Source organism: Haliaeetus albicilla, chromosome 20, assembly GCF_947461875.1.
Source record: "Haliaeetus albicilla chromosome 20, bHalAlb1.1, whole genome shotgun sequence".
NCBI lineage: Eukaryota > Metazoa > Chordata > Aves > Accipitriformes > Accipitridae > Haliaeetus > Haliaeetus albicilla.
Genome location: NC_091502.1, coordinates 16,483,623 through 16,503,921, shown reverse-complemented (window position 1 = coordinate 16,503,921; position 20,299 = coordinate 16,483,623). Strand labels below are relative to the sequence as shown.

The following is a 20,299-nucleotide window of genomic DNA, read 5'->3' as shown; positions in this document are numbered from 1 at the left end:
TGTTTCACTCTTGCTTTTCTTCCTAGCTCAGCACTGGGCTCCTTTCCCAGACCAAGTTTTTCAGCTAATTTTATAGAGACTCTTTCCCCATGAGACAGTGAGGAGGCAGATGTGCTCTCTGACATGCCATAGCGTGTCTGCTGGCACTGCCATGCTCCAAGTCCAATCTTTGGTATCTCCACTGAATCAGGTGGTGTCTCTCCAGTGGGACTGCTTGCCCTTAGAGACATGTTCTTCTTCCTTTCCTTCTCAGAAGAATGGGACAGTCACATACAGCACTGTCATCCTGCCTAGAGGTCGTGGTAGGAGACAGGAGATCCGGCCTGGAAAAATATTTGGAGTCAAGAATGTTTTGAAAGACTAGACTAGAGGGGTCAGGCATGCGAGGAGAAAGATTTGCTATTTGTAGCAAATCCAGTGTCAGCCGTGTGAACAGAGAGACAGGGCTGGAGGCACAGTGTGGGAAAGCACGCAAACAAGCCCAGCAGCTTCTTTGTGGCTAAAGGGTTTGAATGCTGGCATGTTTTTCAGGTTTGTTTTTCAGGGAGGTATTTTTCCTTTGAGACATTGGTTTTGGTGCTTGAGAGCCTTGAGGAAGAGGAGGACTGGTTATCCACGTTATGTCAGTGAAGATGGATGAAAACCTCCTTTCATTCTCCTTTCCCCCTCCTCCTCCTCATCTTTTCTCCTCATTTTGTTATCACAGAAGGACACAGCTTTCCTCAGCTGGCTCTCAACTCCTCACTTGATCCTGGATTTCCTCACACCTATTCCCATTCATTTTCCTTCTTAACCTTTCCTTAGTACTCCAGTTTTTAAGGAATCCACATCCCCCTCAGCTTTAATTTTTGCCCAATATCTTCCTTTTCCTCACCATTTTCTGGATCCTTACCTCTTTTCTTGTTCTGCCCTCTCTCCAGTCTCTCTGTCTTTAATCTCTTTTCCCTGACACACTTTATTTCTGGTATGCCTTGCAAACCGTGTCCATACAGCCTATTGCCTGTAGCCTCTCCTGTCCCTCTACACAGCTTTGCCTACCACTGAGAGATCACTTTTCTCACGTGTCCCTTTGACCACATCACCTGCCTCTTTGCATCTTCCCTGGGCTCCTTCTCCTTCATCACATCAAACATAAGGTGCTTGCCCGCACTGCCGGCACTGCTGGGCTTGTTGCACTGTCACCCCTTGGTGGGTTTGGAGGAGGCAGCCCCTGCAAGGCCATGCTGCTGCTGCTGCCAGCTCATGCTGCCCACTTCCAACCCAATGTGCATTTTCCCAGAGCCCTTCTGCTGACATCAACAGCCTTAGGGCTGTTTTGGATCTGATATTAATATTCCCTTTTGCATCACTCGCTATAGGCATCACTCCCTGGGATGCGTATAAAAGCCTGTGATAGCAGATAAGCTGCTGGAGCACTGAGTTGTCAAAACCTCTGACCGGCTCCATCTCACTGTGTTTGACTCTTCTGTCTGTCTGTGATCCCATGGTGGAGAGCGTGTTCTTCCCGGGGCAGGGCAGTCCTTTGGCCTTTGTCTTCCCAGCATGGTGAGTGCCATACCATGATGATGGCACACAGTCTCTTTAGTAATAGGGATGTTAGCAAGAACAGAAAAAAAATGTCCAGCTCCAAGGTCAAGGGTCACAACAGCTATCTTAAATGAGAGATAAGATGCAGAGGGGCCTTGCTTGGAGAGAAAATGGGATTGGGAATAGAGGAGTGGAGCTCCATCCTGGCTTTCATGTTGATGCTCTTCATAGGAGATGAGAGCCTGAGACTCTTGCTCTTCAGGCTGAGTCAAGGGTTATCTGTTTGCTGGTAAATACAGAGCTAAATAGGCAGGCAGACCCCAGCCTCAAGGAAAGAGCTGCTCAGAGTTCCCAAAAAGCAGAAAAGAGGCTTGGAAGACAGCTTGGGACTGTGTATCCCAGTGAGGCAGAGGTGCCACTTTGAGGGAGGAGGTTGATGCGCAGGTCCAGGGCAGAAGCAGGATGTCTGTGTTTCCTGGTGGAAGTCATCGATCTGCTCAGCATGATGGTTGCTGTCGTGTTCATCTTGAGACACCTCATGCTGCCTTTTTGTTGGATAGGGACCATGCCTATCCTAGGGTAATGTGTGTCAGTCTTGGAGTGGGGTGTTTAAAGGTATTGCCTGGCCTAGGTTTGCCTGGGGAGCAGGGTTTACCACCCTTGTGAAAATCTTTTCCCCTGCTGCCCAAGGAATTGCAAGCCTGGGGTCAGACAAATAGCTAATAGCTAAGGTTTAGCTTCAGTTCTTGATTTCCCAGGAGCCTTTTTACATCTAGGAAAATGAAATTTTAAGCCTCTCTTTTGGAGCCGCTGTCTTCAGGTCAGGCTGTGTCTGTGCTTTCAGTTCCATCATTTTTCCTGAACATGACTAACTCTTTCTGTCAGGGCTGGGTGACCAGGCATCTGCCTGGACCAAAACCAAGCCCACTTACTACATTTCCTGTTGTTCCCCAGCCTGTCCAGCCCACCTCTGTCTCTCCCAGCTGATAACACCACACCAAGAGGTGCTGACGTATTTCCTTGCCTTAATACTTCTGTAAGTCATCCCTGAGTAGAGGAATGACAGTCTTGGAGTCTAGTCTATTTTTAGCGCTTTTACAGGCTCCTTCTCTGACCTTGGGCAGGCACTTTAACCACCCCCTGTCCCATTTCATCATTTGCGATATAGAGCACTCCTACCTCATCTGCAAACACTTGTGGGTTGGTAGCACTTGCAGATTTTTGCTTGGAAATCACTTTAACAGTATAAACCAGCTTTGTCTAAAAGTGACCTGTGCCTTATTGGCACCCAGGATTTTTTAAGGTTGTTGGCAACACAGGTGATCATATCTAACTTCTTGAGTGGGAAAATGCACATTTTCTTGACTGAGGAACTGCTCTGTAGTCTCCTTCCCATCCTGACTATTCTGAAAACATTAATTTTCCCAGTCACTGAAGGAATACAGCCTTTACCCAGCAGTAGCTCTGCTGATCATAGACTCAGAAGAGTGGTTTCATTCCCTTTAGGCAGTTCAGAGGTTTTATATGTGCTAGTTCTATAGGTTTGGTCAAAATATTCAGAGATGGGTGTTGATTAGGGGTATGTGATCCAAGGGTCTTCATCCTTCTTCCTCTGGTTAATCTCTCCTGAACGAGGGTCTGCCAAGGTGAGGTGATACTGCTCCACAGGAGGGTTTCAGATGCCAATTACAACTCCCAGAGAGACGGGAGGAGAATGCCTTTCCCAGGCACCTTGGCAGCACATGGCTGGCAGCAACAGTGGTGACAGATACCCCAAAAGGGGCAAAGTGGGTTCGCAGCAGTGCCAATATCCCGCCACCTGTCTTCTCCCTCTCCCTTAGCCAGGCTCATGGCTGGAGAGGGCAGCTAACACCTTCTTCGGGGTGGTGAATCTGACTTTGCAGCATCCCCCTGGCAGCCCCAGGAAGACTTCTGGCTGCGTCAGCCAAAATTCCTGCTGGGGACTCTGCTGCAATGCAGCACACCACACCCCCGCCAGCGCTGAGCCCCAGCCTGGACAGCCAGTGCCGCTCAGCTTTAGTCCTGCACCGCCGTAGGCTTCCCTCCTCCTCTTCCCAACGAGCCTGGATGATTTCAGGTTGCTTGGCGTTATCTCCTGCAGGCAGTTGGCGTCCGCAGCGTGTGTCAGCGCAGCCCGGCGCATGTTTGGTTTCACAACGCAGAAAGCGCTGGCTCCCCGAAGGGATCGGCTGTGGTTTCATATTTCATTTCCCTCACACGCTACACCCGAATTCCAGACGCTTTCTGGCTTCGCTGCTGCATGGACTCAGAGCACAGGTCCTTTGCCGAACCCAGCGGAGGCAGACGGGGCTTCCCTCAGCTCCAGGGAGTGCACCATGAAGACGTCAATCGTGTTTTTGCTTTGCATCACAGTTTTCCCAGGCTTTTCCCAGGGCAGAGTTGTCGGAGAGGATGAAACTGGTTTTGCTGAGTGTAATGTGTTCTTCCCTGGACAAGTCCCACCCGAAGGATTTACGGAGCCGTTCCACGTGAAAATCTGTCAGCAATACAACAAAGAGCCACGCTTTGCAACCCTCTACAGTACTAAGGACAAAATCCCTCTTTATTCAGCTTTTAAGTATACAAAGCCAGCCCAAAACAAGGAGGAGAACTGGCTGGTTGAACCGCAGGTAAGTCAGCTTTTCCTTCGCTGTAAAGGAAATGTTCCTGGAGAACATTTCCTCTGGGGTGAAGCTGGGGCTAGGGTTTTGCAAAGGAGGCAGGAGTTCTGCTTGTTGAACTTCTTTCGATATTAATTTAACCCAAGCAGAACTTATTTTTGTGCTTGGAACTGACCAAACAAATAGTTCCTTGTCCCACGGGGCTTATAATGAAGGCTGGGAGGCTGCTGCGTGCAACGTGCCGTGCCAGGGGAGAGGAAAGTTATCTTTGCCACCAGCTGATGCGTCTGTCCTGCCTAGCCAGCTATCACGGGCAGGGAGCACTGCCGATGGGTAGCAGAGTTAAACATCGCAGTGTCAAGTTGAAGTTTGTTCTGTTGCCAGCGTGATCGCAATGTTGATAAGAGTTCTTTAGCTTCGCTGCGCAGGGATAAAACATCCATTTGTGGTTCACCAAGTTGACGCTGCAGCTTTTTGTTGTGTGCCTGTGTTGCAGACTCGGGTAGGGAAATGAGTTGCCGTGTCCTGGAGCGTGAAGGCTTCAGTCAGGTCAGAAGTGTGCAGTATAAAACAAATTTCGCTGGAGCCTCAGTGGTTTTTGTCTCCCCTGACACTTGGCATGTTGAAGCAAGTCCTTCAGGCTGTTAAATTTAAAGGAAATCCTTAAAAAATGCCCTGAGAGGACAAGTACGCTTTACCTCTCTCTCTTTTTTTTTTTCCTTGTTTCAGGTTTTTCAGCAGTGATCACAGGTAATTTTGTAGCAAATATCAAGCTACCCCCATCCATTGAGCTCAGGAAAGATTGGCAGCATGCAAGGGTGCTTCATCAGGGCAGGAATGGCTGTGGTATCAGAGCAGCATGTTGGGAGCAGGGCCCTTAGGTGCTGGGTGCTAGATGTAGCCAGAATCAAAGCTCACCCCTGTCTCAAGAGAGTGGTTGCCATGCTCATTTTCCTCATATGGGGTGATGAGATAGTAAGACCACGAGGTCACAGGCAGTGAAGACAGGAAATCCTACATCCCTGCCTTCACCTCGGACCATCTCCCTGCTCTCTGGGCTGGGTTTTGAGTTGCAGGAGTTCCCAAGGGCCTTTTCATCTGCTCTCCTTGCACTTCACAGATGGCCGTGGGAGGTGTCTGCTTGCCCTTTTAAAACAGAGGGAAGCTTTTTGCAGAATGCCGTTACGGAGTTGAGGAAGGGTGATGAGTTTTTGAAGCACAAAGGGGACCTAGGCGAGTGAGCATTTGCTGTCAGTGCCATGGAGACAGCGAGGCAAAGCAGCAGAGATGAGATCCTTTCCCATTTGCCTCAGCCGCTGATGCCCTTCATCACCTCTAGCCACCATATCTCCTCCTGCTCCTCATGGTCTGACTCACCAGACCTGCCCAGGCAGGCTTGAAAGCCATTCCTGCCACAGAGCAGTGGGCAGCCCCTCCACAGCAGCTTCGGTTCTCCAGCACCTCCCTCCCGCTGGCTCCCCTGCCCTCCCCGCTCCATCCCTCTTCACCTTGTCATCATCCCTGCCAAGCACTCCAGAGCCCCAAACCTTGTGTCTCCTGCCTCCAAACCGTACTGCAGCCCCAGAAATAATTGGCCAGGCACTACCTTTAGTTGCTCTGGCTTCTCCAGAGCATCCCCATGCATTGCTGTGGGTCCATTCTTAGTTTACACTAATGGGTCTCCTTCACCCATTGCTGACATGCAGGTGTCTCAGGGGTGGGAGGTAGCAGCTCTGTGGTTCACTGGAGGAACCTCAGTCTGAGACAGAAAACCACTAGAAAAAAAATCATCTGAAGAATCTGTAAGGAGAAAAAATTAGGACTAGGAAGAATTCCTATAACTCAAGAAATAAGCATGTACACCCCTCTCAGACACTGCCACACAGGATCTGGGAGGAGAAAGTGGGGAAGAGATTTCACACCCATTATGTGTGTTCCCATCAAGGCTAGGTCAGATGGTTAGGAGAGGTCAAATGGCTGCTGAAGGGAACACTTAGCAACACCTGCTTTGCAGCATAGCCCCATGAGGTTATATTGCCTATTTTCTGGATAATTTCTTTGCCCAGGCAGGGATAGCCAGGTATGAGCAGGCTCAGCTGCACAGTGGCCTGTGCTTACACCTATGTGCATGCACATGGAGATGCAGAGACAGAGCAGGCAGAAAGAAATCACTATAAAAATGCTCTCTGCACTCTGTTGAGTGCCTCAGGGTCATCACAAGCTTTTTTGGGTAGTAATGATGTGGTGAGGGCACCGTCTCACTCCCTGCATGCCTACCTCCTCAGGAATGTCTGCCTGAGAAACAAATGCCAAATGTAGCACAGAGGCAGTAATTGGGTGAGAGGTGTGAGGAATGTCAGTGCCACCCACTGCTGATTGGCAGCTGGAAACAACGAATTAATTCAGCAATTAGTGAAAAATTAGAGAGCAGGCAGGGTAGGTTGATGAGCAGGGTACTGATGGGACTCCCCCAGGCTCAGGCCTGAAAACCTGCTCTGCCACAGTTTTGCTATGGGTTGAGAGCAAGTCACTTAGGTGGCTTTCATCTCATCTCGTTTTGGTTGTCTGAAAACCTATGGTTTTGACTCACTCTATAGGTTAGAGAGAGATGGAAAACTCTGGAGTTGCTTTTTCTGTCCTAATGTATGAGGGGTTGGATGAATCACCTTGTGTTTTCATTTGGTTGGTGACTACTGCTAGCCAGATGACCAAGGTGGGATTTGCATCGTCCAGCTATAGCTACCTCTGAGCTGCTCTCGCCATCTCTCTTGGTGGACAGTCAAGAGAAACGGGTACTTCTAGAGCCACTCATGTGGACGTCCTGCGACAGCAAGCTTGCCATAAGATACGCTGTGCCTCCTCCCTGGGACCTTTACTAAGGGTAGATGAAGTATCTCCACTGCAATGAAAGGCATAAGCATGCCTGAGGAAACAGCGAGGGGAGTGGAATGCTGAAGTTCACCAGGAATGGTACTAGGGTGGGGAAGGTGGGAGGTAACAGTGTCCTACACTGTTAAATGACCAAACTTGATGGAAGCTGCCTGCTCTAATAGCTGTGTGTTGCCATACTTTTAATCTTCCTCTGCCTCTGCCCTTCTCTGAAACTGCAATCCCCACTTTATGAAACACATCAATATTGTTAGGTGCTCACATCCATACAGGTGTTCAGATGCATAATTTATTTTTAAATCCCCATCCTATGAATTAGGTGTTTACCTGTCTGCTTGGATCTTGCCCTTAGCTATTCCAGGTTATTTGGGCAGGTGGCTTCATGGCTGACTCCATGAATGCAGATACGTTTTGGCGGTGACACAAACCAAAAGCTTTTTGAAGCAGTGAGGAAAGGTAGCTTGCAATGCAGATTAGTTGCAGTGCTGGAGGCAGCTTGCCTTTGGGGCTGAGCTGGAGGAGGCATGAAAACCTCAGTTACACATGAGTTATTACAAACCATAATATGAGTTATTATAAACATAACTTGGTGATGTCAGAGCCTTACGCATGAACAGCACACGGCTGCATTTTTATCATGTTCTTTTTTAATTGCACCTAAACAATCCCAATGGTATGTGCAAAAGCCTGCAGCTGAACAGGTAACCAGAGACATATTTTCTTGATAGGCACCTCAAGGTTTGCATGCATCAGCTCATAAGGAGAGAAAATTAAGTTTATACCATCTGCTTCATGTAGGCTGGGAATCTCTGCCAGGAGGCAGAGCTGACTTGTCTCGGGTTTACGTGTCCTTGTGGTACTGCAGCACTGCCATGGGAGTGAGAAGGGTTCAGTGTCTCTGTGAGCATGTCAGGCTCAAAAGGGCCATAACACGGAGGGCAGTTTCCAGGCACAGCCTCTCACCCGTGCCCGCTCCCCCCATCACCTGTCCTGTGGGATTAAACACGCTGCCTGCATCCCTCGTCCCATGGCACAACATCATAACCTCATCAGAACAGGGAGAATGAGCTGGGGGGGCAGGATGGGACAGTGATTTTGTGGAACGCAAAATGTCTGGCCTCATCAGCCAGCTGCAGCCCGTGAGTTTGGCGCATCTGAGCGAGAGGAGCAGAATAAGGCAGATGAAGTGCAGGTTAAGTCTTTTTTAAGCGGCATATTTAGAAAAAGCTACAACTTGTGCATCAGCACATAGGATTCACTGTGATCCTTCCAGTCTGAAGCAATAAGCATCAGATGCTTCAAAACAAAGTGCAAGAAACCTCCTTAGCAGGAGATGGGGGTGATGCAACCCTCTGCAATGGCCAGCGTTGGCACTGTGACCAGCGTTGGTGCAGAGCGAGCCCTGAGCCCGGACTGCAGGGGCTTGGCTGATGCAGGAGCCCAGCCAGAGCTCAATTCCTAGGCGAGGGTGATGGATAGCTGCTGACACTCGTGGTGCTGGCCATTTCACCCTGACTCTCAGCACAGGTTGACGCAGAGCTGTGAGGAGGTGATGAGTCACTAAGAGGATGCAAACTCTGGGTAAGGTTGCTGGACATCTGTCCAGCTGGCACTGCAAGATGGCCAAGGGACGAGGAAGGATGACTGGGGAGTGATTCGAGGTAGACCATGAACTGTCTGCCATAGATGTCTCCAAAGTACGTATTATATAGTGCAGTAAGCAGTCTACAGGCCAGGAGCAAATACTACAGGTTTAATTGGGCCAGCACAGTGCTAGGAGCTGAAGGCCACAGCCTTTGAAACAGAGACTACAGGAGGCAGTGACTGCCAGAGATCATCTGCCACCCCCAAGCTTCTACCAACATGCTCACCCTTTAATTTGGGGAAGAAAATGACAATCTGGCACCCCCTCCCGGAGCGGCTGCAGGCAGTGTCAGTAGGGCTGACTAAGGAGCAGACAGAGCTGCTGCCACCTGAGAAAGACCTGAGCACGTCCCAGCATTTAGTGCTTCTGCTCCCACTGCTCGTTACCTGCCCATGCATGGCTCCGTGCATGACTCCAGGACAAATTCCTGCTGCAGCAATTGCTGCCTCTGGCTCTGTTGCATGGGAATGGCAGACACAAGCAGGCAGCACAGATTCCATCGAGGACCTGCAGTGATGGCATCCTCACCCATGTTATGCCAGGAGCTGTGTGGTCATTAAGGATGAGGTTCAGACTATTAATGACATGAGGTTCAGACTACTAATGACAAGCCCTGAGACAGCCCTCGGAGCTCACTGCTGTGTCTGTGTTCAGGGCAGGGAAGTTCAGGTCACCTGCCATGGTGGCTGGCTTCATTCTGGCTTCTTACACCATCAGTGGTGAGAGGTAAATGCCTTCTCTAGACATCTTATATACCATGGTTTTTGTCTTCATGGCTTGGATTTGATAGTTCAGAGGGACTGAATTAAGGTGCCATGGTAGGTGCTTAAATGAACTGGAGGTACCACCACTGTAGGAGGTGAACACATGGCCCTAAACCAAGCCATCTATTGGTCTTAAAAATCTCTTCTAGGAAAAAAAGCACAAGTTAGAGGTTTGGTGCAGGGTAGCGGGTGAGATTCTGGAGGCTGTGTTGTGCTGCGAACCAGATTGGAGAGCTGCAAGCATCCCTTGCAGCCTAAATGGATGTGTTTGACAGGGCAGCTAAGTAGAGCATACAGTCCTCCGAAGCACTGCAAGGAAAATAAGGAGGGAGTACAGGATGTGGTCCGAGGCACAGCATGTAATAGCAGTCATAATGGAAAATATACTTCAAGGCCCCTTTTACATACTGCTTTCTAGGAAAGGCAAATTGCATCCAGTAACTCTTCTCTCTACTGTTTCAGATAGACGATCCAGAAAATGACCTGCATGAGATGGTGCATGAAGCTGATATTGTTGGCATTGTGGCCAACCTTGGTGCAAATCAAGCCTTGACCTCAGACTACGTGGGCTCCGGTTACGAGAGAGGGCTGCTCAATCCCAGCTTGCTCAATGAGGAGGATTTCCAGGTGGCCACTTACACGCTCACGAACGCCGTCCCTCTGAGTCCATCTCTGAGCAAAAGCTGGCACAGAGACATCGGGAGGGTAGTGGAGCAAGCTCTGGTCCCTCACTGCTCCAAGAAAGATCATCTGTATCTCCTTGCAGGTGCAATTCCTTCCAGTGTCCGAGTTAAAGGCAAGGTGTCAGTGCCAGAGACCCTCTGGCTGGCAGCCTGCTGCGATGCGCCGGAGGGATGGTCCCTGGGACTAGTGAAAAAAATGAATGATGAAATCAGCTTGGTGGACCTCACGGTGGGAGAGCTGGAGAAGCAGCTTCTCGCAGGAGTTCACTTGTTCAAGGGCAAGTGTGGGGAAGACAACAAAAACCAGGAGAAAACGGAAGCAATACTGCAAGCTGTCAGTCAGATCCGCTCTGGAGAGCAAGTAGGAGCAAGTGACAACCAGGAGGCCAAAGACGGCGGCTTGGTGAGAAGAGTGGCTGGCATCATTGCTACCCCTTTCATCAAAATTCTGGAACTCCTCATCTACGTGTTTGTGGAGCTGGTGAAATTTGTGTTTTATTTTCTGTGGCTTGTTATCAAGCGGGTTGGTGGTGCAGTTTTGGATGGACTCTACAGCCTGTGGAACGGGGTGGTGTCCTACCTTAAAGCCATCAGCATGGTACTCATCAGCATCCCCTATGATGTGGGGAGAGTCATCATCAACATCTTCCTGGGCTTCCTGCAAATTGTTCAAGATGTGGCGTCCCTCACCTACAGGATCCTGCGCATCCCCGTGGGGTTTGTCCTTCACCTCGCTGCTTTCCCTTACGAATCCATCTGTGCCATTCCCTCCGTCCTCAAAGACATGGCCACCGGGATCGGGGGCACCTTCTCTCTGGTCATCGATGCCACAGGCACACTTCTGCATGGCTTTTATTACCTGGCTTGTCACATAGTCAAACGGTTTGTCCCTAAAGGCTCCTCTGATGACTGATAGGGATGGAAACCAAGGCTGCAAAGACACGGAGTGAAGGAAGAGTGGGGCAATGCTTTAAGATACGTGGCCAAATGCTGTCAATTTTATTCTGGTATTTATTGTAGTGACATTAATAACAATGAACCGACTGGGGAGTAACAGGGAGGGCTGAGGTAATGTCGCCGGGGGCAGCCACCATTGTAACTCAAATTCTGTCTGTTGTAAACTGTTCGGGTTTTATCGGTGCAGGCCACAAAGTTTCTGTGATTTTCAAATGTCAAGATGCTTCCTCTGGGAGATGTGTGCTATATGTGGTATGAGGTTATTTCTTTCCGGCTATGATAACACTGAGCCCTACGCACTGGCAGTGAGCTCTGCAGAAGCCCATCCATGCCAAGGAGGAGGTGGTGGTTATGGAGGATTTTAGTTACAGAGGGTTTTCTGGGACCTGGAGAAAGGAGGAGGCGAGGGTACAAGGATTTGGGGCTGGGAAACAGCAGGGAGTGGGGCGGGATGGGTCAAGTTCCTGCTGTTGGTGGCACTGCTCATTGCACTGGGGTCCCACGGGTGGAGGGGGTGCGACCAGGTGTATCTTATAGTCCTCAGGCCTTTCCAGGCAGCTGAAATTGTGTGGATCTTGCTGTGAGGAAAGACCTGCTACTCGTCCTTTTGCATGGTGGGAAAACATTTTCCCTTAGCCATACCAAGGTCGTCTTCCCCCAACCCTTCCTTGCTCCCTGGTGACCACTGAAGGTCTAAGCCCTGAAGCTTAAAGATGTGGTGTACCCTGAAGGTCTAAGCCCCTGAATGTCTCAGCCCTGAAGCCCTTGTGCCTGCTCTGAAGCCCAGCGGCACCCGGGAGTCACGCTTTTGGCTTTGAATCAGTTGCCACCTGCTCTGCCTCCCTTGAGAGCTGACAGCTCCCCGAGCACGCAGCGGTATTTATGTGCCTGAGGTCTCTGTGAGACGATGCCCAGGCTGGCGATGGGTAACACCACAGCTGTGCTTCTGAGGCTTGTTTTGAAAGCACACGTCGCTGGGGAAAAATGATCCTCCTGGGTTTTCCTCTAGGGCAAAAGAAAAGCAGCTCTGCCCTTTCCATCAGTCTGGGTTGGTGGCGGGGATGCCCTTATAGAAAGGAGACATGGGAGAGGAGGCGCATGGGGAGCATGGGGGGATTTTGCTGCTTTCACGTGGGCTGATTTGCTGCTTTCATAGCCTGTACCCAGAGGCAGAGTCAGAGCAGGGCAGGAGCCAGCCCTGGGCAGGGCAGGCGGATCCCCTCAGTGCTGTGCTGGGCGTGAAGCTGGCCTGAGGGACATCAGGGAAACTTGTCCGGCAACTGGGAGAGAAAAGGCAGAGGGAATAGGATACTTGTGGTGAGTTCCTTGCACTTGGAGGTCCTGGCAGCACTCATGGAAGAGGCCTCTGCCTCCCGCAAGAGGAAAAGTGGTCTGGGTGGCTGTTGCAGTTGCAGGAACCAGCATGGCCGAGCTCCACCTGAGCCCTAACAGCAAAGCCTTTTGCTGGGCATTTTTCCTCCTTAGTCAATTTTGGAAACCTGGAGGAGGGAAAAAGTGGTTGTGTTGCCTGTCTCCCATGGGGACTGTGAACTGTCAGGTGGGATGAGAGGCAGGAGGGGGATCTGGGGTGCAGCACTCATTTTGCTGTGTGAATACCCACCTGGTGAGCCCACGCACAAGCAGACACGTTTATGTCAGAGGTGAACCCAACTCCTCTTCTGCACCGCTCGTCCTCCCTGCTAGCTCTTCACCCCTTCCCCCAGCTGGCATGAGCCAGGACCCCCCCACATCTGGCACTCTGGAGCTGGGGCACGCGTGGGGCCTTTGCAGGGACCATCAGTGGTTTGCAGCCAGACGAGGGGCACAGGGACACCCGCCGCTGCTGGAGGAGGGCACGGGGGTACTGCCCTTCCCCAGGGCTTGGCTCAGCGAGGGGCTTTGGGTCTCTTGGTACAGATGCCTGCAGGAGGGAGGCTCTCAATCACAGCAGCATTTGCTTTGGCTGGACTCCAAGAGGCATTTGGGAGTTCTACATACACAGATCCTTCCCTTCACCCCCACCTCTTTCCCTCCCTCCAGCACCACGTTGGTTTTGGACCCCAATCTGCCATAGCATCCCATAAGGAGTCCCAGGGGTGTGCAAGCCAGTGCTGCTGTCCCCGTGGGCGACCCAGCGGTGCTGTGTTGGTGGTGGCCAGTCCTGGGTTGAAGAAAGCCCAATTACTCAACATGGCAACTGTGCCTCTCTGCCTCATGCTGCCTGTGGCAAGGCTGAGCTGGGAGGGGAGACATTCAGAGGGTAAAGGAGATTCTGGTGGTTCATGGTGGCAAGAGAGGGTTGTTTCCTTAGCTCAAGGGCTGCATTCAATGCAACCAGCTGTGCGTGCACATCCCGGACCAGCACACCCTGACCAGGTGGCTCCCCGTTCAGCAATGATGCTAATGGCATCATTGGGGATGCCAATGATGGGGATGAAGTGGGGAGGCAGTGGGATGAATGGGAGAGGCGATGACTCCTTGTCTCACCCTTCGTGGGCCATGGCTGGTTTGTGGAGAGAGGCCGCCTCCAAGCAGTGCTGGCTTTGTTCAAAAGGAAAGGCAGCTTTTGTGTGCCAATATGGGTATAGTTAGGTGAAGGCAGTGGTGTTTTACAAGTCCCTCCTTTGCCTTGGAGCTGTTGGTTTGGGGATTTTGGGTACAAGGGGCAAGGTCCAGGTTGCTGCTCCCAGCAAGCAGACAGCAGCCTGCGGATGCTCTCCAAACCACACTTTGCATCTCTGCCTACTCAAACGTGCCTTTCCTGCTGCAGAGCCAGAGGTGGAGCTGGTTTCCCACTCCCTCACGAGACCCCGTCCCGACCCCAGCACTCCTCTCGGGCTACATGGCAGCTGTCAAGGCAGGAAAGCAGCCAGCTCAGGTCCCAGGAGATGACAGGGTGGGGTGACGGGCACCAGCCTCGGGGACCCAGGGTCCCCAGCAGCCTCTGGAGGCACGTGTGGTGGCAGCAGCCAGCGATGCACTTCTCAGGGGTCCTGCGCCCAGAGCAGCTTCCCCACAGCTTAACCCAGCAGTCCCCGCATCCCAGCTCCACCAGCATCTCCGGTGCACCCCCCCCCAGTTGCAGCGATGTGGGAGCTCATGTGCTGAGAGGCACAAAAGCTGAGGCACCTCAGGAGGTCTGCGTTGCCGCATCTCCATCGCCATCACTGCCCAGCCTAGCTTGGGTCAGGCCAGCAGGTCCTCATGCTGCAACTGTGTCTTCTGACCGCAGGTGGGCAGTCCTTGAAATCTAAGGGGCTGCAGCACTGTAGGATTTGGGTAGATGTGGAACAGTATTATCAAAATTGTCTTAACGTGCTCAGATTTCAAATGCTAAGAACCGCAACTGGCACGGGGCATTTTTCTTCTGCGCTGCGTGTCTGAGCAGGTGATGGGAAATCTGTATTGAACGCTGAGCAATTATCACAGAACAAGCAACATCCTGCTACAAACTAACTATTGTTTGAGATTATTCTTATCTGGGCATGATTTATGGCTTCTGAGCTTTACTCTATCCTTGGAAACATATGGCTTCAACAAAATAAAAGTTACTTTTCCAAAGAGGGGCTGGTATCATGTTTCTGTCACAGTTGCAAACGGGATAATGCAATCCCGGGGTGCCCTGACTAATCAAGACAGCACCAGCAGCACAGTTGTTCTTTGTTATGGCTTGACATCTGATATTAATGGCCCTTTTGTGCTTTTAAAACACCTTTCCTCTCTCAAAGCACTTTAAAAGAGTCAATTCATTAAGGTGCAGAATATGTAGGTAGAAGCTGGGGGGTTGCAGGCAGTGAATTTAGCTCTGTGTGTGCCCGAAGAGAGAGGGAATGTTTTACTCTTGTGAGATGCAGTGAGATGCAGCTCGGGTGCAGCACAATGGCCAGGTACAGATTCTGTGATACAGAAAAATCACATCACAGCAGGATGATTCTTCGCAGCTGACAGGGAGAAACTCCCTCTTGTGCAATGCCATTCCCTTGACCGGTTTTACCACAACTTCTTGAGAAGGAGAACAAGTAGTGCCTAAAAGTGGCCATTTTCCTCCACTGACAGTATAGAGATCCTGGGCTGAGTAAGCCAGATGTTGGCACCTGCGTTTTATGGGTACCTCTCTTTGGGCAGACGAAGCCCTCCAGTGGAGTCTGCGTTCCTCTCAGGTCTGCAGGAACTGGTGAGACACTGGAACAGGTTGCCCAGAGAAGTTGTGGATGCCCCGTCATTGGAAGTGGTTGAGGTTGGACAGGGCTTTGAGCAACCTGACCTAGCGAAAGATGGCCCTGCCTCGACCAGATCACCCAACGCTTCGACACAGGGGTCTCCGTGCACCTCGAGGTGACCCTTGTCCCTGCTGCATTCATCCTGGGGCTGGTCACTGATAAGGGCAGGGGGACTCAGCAACCCCAGCAGCATGGTCCCTCGGTCACAGCCCTGGGCTCAGGTCCTCTGGGTCACACCTCTGCTGCCATTGCGTGTTTTGGAGCTGCTCATCTCTGCGTGGAGCTCCATCGCCAGCTCCGTACCTCCCTCTGGCCAGGGAGCTGCTCCAGTTCGGCAGGGAACCGAGCCATGCTTGTTCACAGGTTATCTCTCCAGCGTAGTCAGTGCCAGAAAATGGAAAAGGTATTGGAAAATAAATACCAGTGTAACTCGTTTGGCTAGGAAAGATTGCCTGGGAGCAAGGAGCATGAGGTGTGTCTGGGGTGTGTGCGTTAGCAAGATTGCAGTCCCATGGGTTTGACATGGGACGCTTTCTCTTCGCTGCATGGTCTCCCAGGCTGTTGGATTTACTTCGATTTGGGAATGGATCTCACACGGGGTAACATCTGCCATTGATTTCCACAGACCTGGTGTTTCCAGCCAAGCAGAAAGGCCTACAGACTTTCCAGTGGTGTTAGTGTTACAGCTGGTTGGAAAATCTCCAAGGAAATATATCCTGTCAGAACACGGTGATTTATCAAACAGGGTTCTTTTCATGGCAATTTGCCATATTCAGTGGAAAAGATTTTTCAGGCCCAGGCTAGAACAAGGACCAGAATCATCCAAGACCAGCCCAGAGTCTGGACTGGAGGTTCGGATGTGGACATTCAGCACCCACTGCTGCCTAAAGCCAGGCCTGGCATGTGAATGTGGCTGTCTCCACCTCACAGGAGTGCCCTTACAGCCACGGCCCATCTGAGCTTATGTCTCATTTTCTCCCATTTGTAAGGGTGAAAAAAACTTGTTTCCTTTCCAAAAATACTGAAATTGTGACTGTATTCCTGAGAGGTAGAAGCCATTTTCCACTGACCTAGCAGCAAAGTTGCCTGCAAAGCTGAAGCAGTGGCTTCAAATTCCTCTGCAGTATCATCTTTATTAATATCTTGATGTTTCAAACTAATTTAACATGGTGGAGAACGGACTTTTGGAGCAGATGTCACTGCGTGTTTACTGCTGTGACATTGTGGATTTTTGCCAAACCTCCCAATGTCTGCTGGTAGAAGATGGTTATGGACCAAAGCCAGGAGATGCAGCAGGCGGGCAGGATGATGCTAGTGGGCAGGGGAGGAACCATGGGAGCTCCTCACTGGTGGGAGAAGAGCAGCAGATGGAGGGGATGCTTCAGACTAGATTTAAGGAAGAAATTTTTTACGATGAGCATGTTTCACACACTGGCACAGGTTGCCCAGAGAGGTGGTCGATGCCCCATCCCTGCAAACATTCAGGGTCAGCCTGGACGGGGCTCTGAGCAACCTGATCTAGTTGAAGATGTCCCTGCTCATTGCAAGGGGGTTGGACCAGATGACTTTTAAAGGTCCCTTCCAACCCAAACTATTATATCATTCTATGACACCAAGTGGCCGGTAACTAACTAGTGAACAGTAATGGCTGAGAAGTGGTCTCTGTTTGGTCCTGACACCAACAAGCTGCTGAGAGGAGCGGAGCAGCTCCAGAGGATGATACGATAGAGTCAGGGAGACATCGCTGTCTGGATTTATGCCACCCAAGTGTGGGCATTTAAAATCTGCAGGCACTGGGCTCCCTCCATTCAGTATAAATATCTCACTAGGCTTTCACCTGGGCATCTCAGCTGGATGCCTAAAGCTGGGGCCAAGGACGCTTAGCTGGGGTTGGCAGCTGATGGGGCTTGTCCCATCCATGGAGACCTTTGAGGTGTCCATTGACGTGGGTCACCCAGGTGATTGTACGGGTGGGATGGTCTTTCCCATAGCCTCTTGGAAGGCTCTTGGGTCACCAAGTCCTTCCATGCGAGTAGGAATGATACCAGGGGCTGATGCCTCCCAAGTGCTGCTGGAAATGACCCCCGGTTCTGGCAGCCACATTTGGGCGGTGGTTGGCATTTGTGCGTGGTCCCACTGCAACAGACGGGATTAACCAACATGTGCGCCTCAAACCCTACGAGTTGGCCTGACCTGTGTGGAGTGATCCCATCCCCCCAAAAACTTGGCCCACAATTTTTTGAGTTCATGGAAAACATGCATATTTGTGGGGTGGCTGAGTGCGCCCTGCACCCTCAGGCATCTGCGGGGTGTAACTGTACACCTTTGCACTGTAGGTGATAGCCTGCACTTCAAAAAAACACTGCACTCTGCAAAACTGAGATGAGTTATTTGACGCGGAGCAAAGGGGCCGCCTTCTCAAGGATCTGTGAGACCACAGAGCCCAGTAGCTGCAGAAGAGGTTTGAATGGTAACAATTAGCGTCCTGGTGTCAGAGAGGTGCAAATGATCTCTGAGGCTCACCATCCCACCAGTTAAGGAGAAAAGGTGAGAACTCAGACGCTGGGTGTCATCAAGGACTAGGGAACAGGCACTGGGGCTCTGGCGATGGCGGATAGTTTTGTCCACCCCCAGATCCTGCAGTGCCACAGATCATCACCCCAAGCCCAATCAGAGGGAGGTTTGGTGGAGTGGGATATGTCTGGGAACGTGGTACCTGTCCTTTATTTCTTTCAGGAGCCTATTCAGAGTCTTACACTTTCTCCATCACCCGTTGCCAGCTGTGAGCAGATGCAGGTGCTCAGCACCGAGCACATTCCCACAACATGCCCTGACAGCACTGCTGGGACTCCCGGGGACACAGCACGGAGGTTCTGGACCTCTGCGGTGGTGGGGATTTGCACTCGGGTCTACTAATTAGAGCTGGTAAGGATGCCTCCAGCTGAGCTGCTTCTGTTCCTGTTTTTTGCAAAAATTGCGTTTTTCTTGTTTTGTTTTTCTTTTTCAGCAGGAAAACTGAAAGAAAAAAACCTAGGGGTTGGCTTAAATCTAATAAAAAAAGTTTTCAGCTGATCTTTTCAGTATCACTGTGCCGTATTGCAGATGTGAGCCGGCGTTTAATCTTCCGCAAGCCGACCGCTGCAACCCGACAGTGTTTCCCCTGACGTGCAGGGAGTGGAGGCGGATCAGACTCCCCCAGGAGAAGATTCAGGGCAGATGTCACCCTCTGGTGGAGTCTCTCCATCTCTCCACCGGTTGCAGAGGAAGCCAAGAGAGATTAGCCGGGTAATTTAGCAAGACAAATTGAAAGTCTGTATTCAGGCAGCATCATCTCCCCAGCCCAGCTCTCCTCCTCCTGGTGCTTTCCGTGCATCACGAGAGACACCAGGCCACGAGGACAACGTGGGAGAGGTGGTCGGGGCTGAAGCTAAACCTGCTTTTGTGGGGTCACACGCTGCAGCAAGCTGCTGGGGAACTCATTCCTGGGCTAGTCCACCCTGAATGTTGCAGGTCATGACCGCTAAACCACTTCGGGTTTTGTTGTATTGTCTGTATCCAGTTTTTGGCAACATTTTGTTCCCTGGATGTGTTGAGACTCTGAACACCAGCCCCAGGCAGGAGGAGCAGGGGGGCTTCCCTTCTGCAAAAGCACTTTCCTGCGGGTCGGAAATGTTCAAGTTTTGCTCCAAGGGCCTGAAGGAAGCCCGAGAACAAAAAGCACATGTGGAGGATGCAGAAGGCAGGTTTTAATTCAGCAGGAAATACAAATCCAGTGATTATCTCCTTTTATACATTGAAAAGCTTACAAAAAATCAGTGATATTTACATGAGCTCATTGGCACGATGAGTGGTGTTATTTATAACTTCTATAATTCTAGCTTGGATTTGTAGAGCCTCTGCTCTGCTGTCCAGGTGCCTCACCAGATTGCTCTGTCACGATCAAATTAAAACTTACTGGGGGGAGTTTGCGTGCTCCCATGTGGCCTATAATTTGGGCTAATTTAGCGTGCAGCGTTGCAATCAAGTCATGTGCTGGCGGCTGCACTTCAGCAGCAATTAACGCAGACCACTTCTTCCCCGCGCCACGGCACGAGGAGCCCCCGAGGCGATGCCGGGAAGAGGCCAAGGAGACCCCAGTACAAGCCCAAATCCACCCTACGGACGCGGGCTTGCTTGAGCCACGAGCGGGCACCCGGTCTCCGCCGCTGCCGCTGCCCGTGGCTGTCCGGCTCCGTCCGGGAGGCTGGGGGCGGCCGTGCTCCCCGCTGATGCCGGTCTCCCCGTGCTCCATGAGGCTGAGGAGGGACGTGGCGGGGCTCGGGGTCGGCCCAGCTGGGTCTCCCCAGGGACACGCCGCCCGCACCGGGCTGCCCACCCTTACCCCGGGCATGGCCCTTTCCCGGATCCTGGGGGAGAACCCCCCAGGGGTCACCCGTGGGGTGCGGGGACACCGTCCCGTGGGCACGTGAGCATCCCCGGGACACGGTCCCTCGTCTGCCACCGCCCTTCGGTCTCTGGGTTTCTCCAGCCCCGGGCTGGGTGTAGAAGATTTTATAAAATTCAGGGCTGTGAGACTGTTAGAAATGAATATAGACGGAGTTAAGGTGAGCCGTGCGGGAGCAGGAGGCAGCGGGCGTGTGGCTGGACGGCAGCTCAGCCGGAGCAGCCCGGGGAGGGCGGCCGAGGCGAAGGTCTGGGGAATCGCCAACACGCACAGGTGTTCTGGGCTTTGGCTTTCCTGGGGGGGGACACACTGGCTGGAGAGGTGACGACAGGGTTCAGGGCAAGCCCGGGGTCGGCGGGGAGCGGGGCTGTCCTCCGCCCGCGCTGGGTCCCCCACTCTGAGCCCTCGCACCACGCGCTGGGTGAAGGTGCGGGGACCAAAAGCAGGGCTGGGCTCGCTTGAGGAGGGCACGGACCTGCCCTGCTGCTCACCTGTTCTGTGGGACCTTTAGGAAGTAAAGCAGGGACG

General features: G+C 51.8%; 1 protein-coding gene across 2 annotated transcripts; it reads left to right on the top strand.

The window, feature by feature from the left end:
- The first annotated feature begins 3,534 nt into the window (after positions 1-3,534).
- On the top strand, positions 3,535-14,670 carry ENDOD1 (endonuclease domain containing 1). Of its 2 annotated transcripts, XR_011328986.1 has the most exons (3): positions 3,535-4,178; positions 9,930-11,798; positions 11,839-14,670. XR_011328986.1 is itself a non-coding variant. In XM_009923062.2 (2 exons), exons 1-2 carry the CDS (start codon positions 3,690-3,692, stop codon positions 11,061-11,063), a joined length of 1,623 nt encoding a protein of 540 aa, XP_009921364.1. In that variant the 5' UTR covers positions 3,535-3,689; the 3' UTR covers positions 11,064-14,670. The 2 variants fall into 2 exon arrangements, 1 of the variants encoding a protein (XP_009921364.1); XM_009923062.2 differs by having other exon boundaries at positions 9,930-14,670.
- The last annotated feature ends 5,629 nt before the right edge of the window (positions 14,671-20,299 follow it).

What these genes read in the sequence shown, in the direction of transcription:
- ENDOD1 (XM_009923062.2), top strand. Translation starts at nt 3,690, where the DNA reads ATGTTTGGTTTCACAACGCAGAAAGCGCTGGCTCCCCGAAGGGATCGG. An exon ending in ACTGGCTGGTTGAACCGCAG is followed by an intron (nt 4,179 to 9,929) that starts GTAAGTCAGCTT and finishes CTACTGTTTCAG; the next exon opens with ATAGACGATCCAGAAAATGA.